We start from the raw sequence: 6,090 nt of genomic DNA, 5'->3' as shown, positions 1-6,090 counted from the left end.
TGAGCTGGACTAACATGCCAATAGTTATCAGTATGGTGAGTTGGACTAACAGACCAATAGTTATCAGTATGGTGAGCTGGACTAACAGACCAATAGTTATCAGTATGGTGAGCTGGACTAACAGAACAATAGTTATCAGTATGGTGAGCTGGACTAACAGGCCAATAGTTATCAGTATGGTGAGCTAGACTAACAGACCAATAGTTATCAGTATGGTGAGCTGGACTAACAGAACAATAGTTATCAGTATGGTGAGCTGGACTAACAGGCCAATAGTTATCAGTTTGGACTAACAGGCCAATAGTTATCAGTATGGACTAACAGGCCAATAGTTATCAGTATGGTGAGCTGGACTAACAGGCCAATAGTTATCAGTATGGACTAACAGGCCAATAGTTATCAGTATGGTGAGCTGGACTAACAGGCCAATAGTTATCAGTATGGACTAACAGGCCAATAGTTATCAGTATGGACTAACAGACCAATAGTTATCAGTATGGTGAGCTGGACTAACAGGCCAATAGTTATCAGTATGGTGAGTTGGACTAACAGACCAATAGTTATCAGTATGGTGAGCTGGACTAACAGACCAATAGTTATCAGTATGGTGAGCTGGACTAACAGGCCAATAGTTATCAGTATGGTGAGCTGGACTAACATGCCAATAGTTATCAGTATGGTGAGTTGGACTAACAGACCAATAGTTATCAGTATGGTGAGCTGGACTAACAGACCAATAGTTATCAGTATGGTGAGCTGGACTAACAGACCAATAGTTATCAGTATGGTGAGCTGGACTAACAGACCAATAGTTATCAGTATGGTGAGCTGGACTAACAGAACAATAGTTATCAGTATGGTGAGCTGGACTAACAGGCCAATAGTTATCAGTATGGTGAGTTGGACTAACAGGCCAATAGTTATCAGTATGGTGAGTTGGACTAACAGGCCAATAGTTATCAGTATGGACTAACAGGCCAATAGTTATCAGTATGGACCAACAGGCCAATAGTTATCAGTATGGTGAGCTGGACTAACAGGCCAATAGTTATCAATATGGACTAACAGGCCAATAGTTATCAGTGTGGTGAGCTGGACTAACAGGCCAATAGTTATCAGTATGGTGAGCTGGACTAACAGACCAATAGTTATCAGTATGGACTAACAGGCCAATAGTTATCAGTATGGTGAGCTGGACTAACAGGCCAATAGTTATCAGTATGGACTAACAGGCCAATAGTTATCATTATGTTGAGCTGGACTAACAGGCCAATAGTTATCAGTATGGACTAGCAGACCAATAGTTATCAGTATGGACTAACAGGCCAATAGTTATCAGTATGGTGAGCTGGACTAACAGGCCAATAGTTATCAGTATGGACTAGCAGACCAATAGTTATCAGTATGGACTAACAGGCCAATAGTTATCAGTATGGACTAACAGGCCAATAGTTATCAGTATGGTGAGCTGGACTAACAGGCCAATAGTTATCAGTATGGACTAACAGGCCAATAGTTATCAGTATGGTGAGCTGGACTAACAGGCCAATAGTTATCAGTATGGACTAGCAGACCAATAGTTATCAGTATGGTGAGCTGGACTAACAGACCAATAGTTATCAGTATGGACTAACAGGCCAATAGTTATCAGTATGGTGAGCTGGACTAACAGGCCAATAGTTATCAGTATGGACTAGCAGACCAATAGTTATCAGTATGGACTAACAGGCCAATAGTTATCAGTATGGACTAACAGGCCAATAGTTATCAGTATGGTGAGCTGGACTAACAGGCCAATAGTTATCAGTATGGACTAACAGGCCAATAGTTATCAGTATGGTAAGTTGGACTAACAGGCCAATAGTTATCAGTATGGACTAACAGGCCAATAGTTATCAGTATGGACTAGCAGACCAATAGTTATCAGTATGGACTAACAGGCCAATAGTTATCAGTATGGTGAGTTGGACTAACAGGCCAATAGTTATCAGTATGGACTAACAGGCCAATAGTTATCAGTATGGTGAGCTGGACTAACAGGTCAATACAAAGGCCCTTCACACAGATACATGACATTGTATTGTAATTTACGTCACGATGAATACTGTTATTGTTCTCAGTGAGTGACTGACTGAGAAGGATGAACTGTATCTCTCCAACTCTCTTAATGAGTGTTGTATTTAGGGATCAGAGTGATGACCTGACTGATTGATAGGGGTGATAGGTGCGGTTTTACACGGATGAATTTCACCAATGGAGGCGTGAACTGAAAGGAACTATTTATAAAGATTTGCCTTTGTTTAGAAAGTGAAGCGTCTCCATTAGAGAACAGGATGGTTTCACTAACTGATACTTTCACTGGGATTTAAATAAATATTTAAGATTAAGATTAAGATTTAAAAAGAATACATCTATATTTCTTCCTGTGTGTGTGTGTGTGTGTGTGTGTGTGTGTGTGTGTGTGTGTGTGTGTGTGTGTGTGTGTGTGTGTGTGTGTGTGTGTGTGTGTGTGTGTGTGTGTGTGTGTGTGTGTGTGTGTGTGTGTGTGTGTGTCTTAATGCCTAATCCATCACACATATATATATATCGGCCCAATTTAAATAGTTCTATTTGTTATTTTCTGTTTTCTGTTTTATTATTTGTCCCTTCGAATGTTTGCTGCTGTAGATTTGTATTTGTTTCGTTTAGAGGGTTATTTCACGGGGGTCATTTTCACCTATTCAAAAAAAAGATAAATAAAAATGAATGATTTAATAGCACTGTCAGTCGTGCTTGATAAGCGCCGTCTCCAGACGAGTGTAATCTTTCATGGAGCTGAAGGACGTGATGAGCGGTAAGTGAGACAGTGAAGATCTGTCGTCAAAAGTGGGTATTCTAGCTTCTTCTTATCGTATCCAATCGTTTTACTTAACTTGATAATGACCCACTTTCAATCATTAACGCCAGGGGGTCCAAGGTCCACTGAGTGTCCTGAACGAATCCTGTACGGAATGCTGTGGTCTGTGGAATGCAGACTGGTATCCAACGAACTGTAGCCTAATCCTAAATGCAGATTCAAATGGTGGAAACCCTTTGTGTAAAACACATCAAACCAAGACCAAATGTTCCAATGAGACGATGCTCTTTTATTATAATTCATAATGTTTTTTGGCATTCATCATATAGGTTCATTTTACATTTTAAACATGTTTCTATAACATTGGCAACATTGGCATTGTAAAAAAAAAAAAACGTTAAAAAGTGCTTCCTTTTCCTTTAATGTAAAAGTCTCTATATCTTAGCATTTGTTTAATAGAATCCAATAAGAGTCTAGAACATTCTAGAACATGTATAGAAGCCAATAAGAGTCTAGAACATTCTAGAACATGTATAGAATCCAAGAAGTCTCAGCCAGTGGTAAAGTCCAAAGTCTCACTTCACAGAGAGAGAGAGAGAGAGAGAGAGAGAGAGAGAGAGAGAGAGAGAGAGAGAGAGAGAGAGAGAGAGAGAGAGAGAGAAGTCAAAAAGGCACTGCATGATGACATCAGGCTTGTAAAGGGAAGGGTGCTCAGGGAAAAAGAACAGTGACAGTCGAGTTGACACTGTGGAGAAGCAAAGCTCCAAACAGTATTTCACAGCTGAACCAGTGAGAAAACAGGTCAAAGGGTGGGATCTTCTTCGTGTGAAATCATCAGACAGAAGATGAGGGCAACAAACATTGCATAGTTATACTTTCCTTGAAGAAGAAAAAAAAAAGGTGCAATCTAGAACCCTTTGAAGAACCCTTGTTGATTCCAGGTAGAACCCTTTCGGTTCCAAGTAGAACCTTCCACAGAGGGTTCTACAGTACATGGAACATAAAAGGTTTTTTTACCTGGAACCAAAAATGGTTCTCCTATGGAGACAGCCGAAGAACCCTTTTGGAACCCTTTTTTCTAAGAGTGAAGAGGAACCCTTTTCACATTTAAAAAATAAAATCACTTATACATAAATAGAAAGCTATACTTTTGAGTTTATAAAGAGTTTTTATTTACACTGAGAGGCGTGTTCAGATTAGTACCCAAAAACATATGGAAGAAATACAAAATGTGCCTCATTCCGTTGTATTTTGAAGACATTTACAAAACTGCTCGTGAAGAAGCAGGTACCACAGTATAACACGTTTGCAGTCGTTTGCTGCGGCGTTGAATTCCGTCCAGAGATCTCCCCGATGTGTGAATGCTGACACAGCAGACAGCAGCAGGATACGTGTTCTAGCTGTCACCTTTACATGATCTTAATGTCTGAACAGCAAATACATGGAAACACTCTGATCACCGCTCAGATTGGGTTTTGTTTTGCATAAAAAATAAACTCATGTGGAAAGCTGTGTGCACTTTGCAGTTGAATAATACACTGTAGCTCTATAAGTCAAATGCACACATGTTTAGTTTAGTAAGACAAGAACATGGTATTGAGATGCTAACGTTAAAACATGAACATCGAGCAGGCTAGTGATTATTGTGAAAATCATGCCCCTGTTCCTTCAGCTGCACTGATATGTTGTTTTTGCGTGGCTAAACACACAATGTTATATAATAAAAAGGCACACACGCGCGCACGCACACACACACACACACACACACACACACACACACACACACACAAACAACACAGGTCCACTGTTAAAACGTGGAGAAATGAGCTTATTGTTTAAAGTACAGAAGGCGTGTATACCTCAGCTGCCCTGTCTCTCCTGAAGAAACAAACTGTTGCAGTCACAATCTGTCAGATCAATCTATAGCGTGTAGGCTATATCCAGGAGACGTGTACAAGTAAGTGTTTAAAAGTCCCCAATGTAAAAGCTACTATAGTCCGTGTTCACTGGCAGTTGGCCAATGGTTTGAAAGATCCATCGGGAAGTTGTCTGAAGATGCCCCTTAACGTGTCCAGTTCTCGGGTAAGATGTTCCACTCTCTTCCGCAGTCTTTCGTTGTCCGACGCCAGCTCGATCACTTTATGCTGCGTCTCAACATTGCGCATTTTCGCCTTGTCTCTACTCTTCCTCACCGCGACGTTGTTCCTCTCCCGCCTCAACCGGTACTCCGTGCTGGCCTTGTCGACGCGTTTTTTGGATTTACCCCGGTCTCGGTCTCGGTCGTCGCGTCCCATCATCTTCATGGATCCAACGGAGGACATGCTGCCGTCCCTGTGGTGTGGACTCGGGACGGGCGTCGGTGGAGGCGTCGGGTGTCCCGGTTGGAGATGCATGGTCGTCTGCGCGCAGTGCGCAATCTGGTACTGAAGATGGGATAGGTGCTGTGGCAGATGCTGGTGGGAATGGTGGTAGGTTGGAGGCATAGAATGGCTCATTTCATCTTCTTCTCTGGGCTCTTGCTTTATCGCCACAGGTCTGATTCTCGTGGACTGGTTATCGTAAATGGGTTCAAGTTTAGATGTGTCCATATACCCGGGAATACAACCATAGCCCTGCTGCTGATGCTGCTGCTGCTGCTGTTGGTGGTGCGCCCCCGAGCCAGAGCTCACCCCGTGGGGGTAGGATTCGTACTCACTGTTCGCCAGCTTGAGTTTCTCTTGCTTCGAGCTGTTGTGGAATAGATCAGCCAGGAACTCGTCGTTGAAGGCTGCAGGGTCGATGTAAGCGCTGATGTCAATGGAGTTTTCGTTCTCACAGATCTCGCCGAGGTCTCCTCCTGCTCCGGGTCCAGCAGCGGAGGGGTCTTTGTAGCAGTAGGCGCTTTGCTGACTCTGACTCTGGGCTAGGCTGGTCATTAGGGGTCGTGGGGCGACCTCATAGAGGTTTGGTTGCTCCATGGAATATCTATAACCCGCCAGACATGGTGAGGAGCTGCGGGAATCCAGCTTGCTCACAGTACCGGAGGAAGCCGCACTGGCTAGACGAATAAACAGGACAGCTCCTTCACAGGTGCGCTCTCCAGGTATGAAGTAAAACTCTAACTCGCCACGAGAAGCTATAAACTAAATGTCTTGAATAAAGCCTAGTGACTTTCCCTGGTACGACTGGTTTCTCGAGACTATAGTTCTAACGGACACTGTTTTAGCTGCAGGTTGAACTACTCCAGGCTGCTGAACCTCACAACTGTCAAAGAA

General features: G+C 42.8%; 1 protein-coding gene across 1 annotated transcript; it reads right to left on the bottom strand.

Annotated features, from left to right (window-relative positions):
* Positions 1–3,104: 3,104 nt before the first annotated feature.
* On the bottom strand, positions 3,105–6,090 carry LOC139401118 (CCAAT/enhancer-binding protein alpha-like). The gene has a single exon (XM_071145592.1). It carries the CDS (start codon positions 5,791–5,793, stop codon positions 4,840–4,842), a length of 954 nt encoding a protein of 317 aa, XP_071001693.1. The 5' UTR covers positions 5,794–6,090; the 3' UTR covers positions 3,105–4,839.

Source organism: Oncorhynchus clarkii, unplaced genomic scaffold (assembly GCF_045791955.1).
Source record: "Oncorhynchus clarkii lewisi isolate Uvic-CL-2024 unplaced genomic scaffold, UVic_Ocla_1.0 unplaced_contig_12661_pilon_pilon, whole genome shotgun sequence".
Classification (NCBI taxonomy): domain Eukaryota; kingdom Metazoa; phylum Chordata; class Actinopteri; order Salmoniformes; family Salmonidae; genus Oncorhynchus; species Oncorhynchus clarkii.
Note: the sequence above shows the minus strand (reverse complement) of the source record. Positions and strands in the feature narration are given on the sequence as shown.

Bases quoted from the DNA above. Each gene is read 5' to 3' on its own strand.
- LOC139401118 (XM_071145592.1), bottom strand. From the start codon at position 5,793: ATGGAGCAACCAAACCTCTATGAGGTCGCCCCACGACCCCTAATGACC.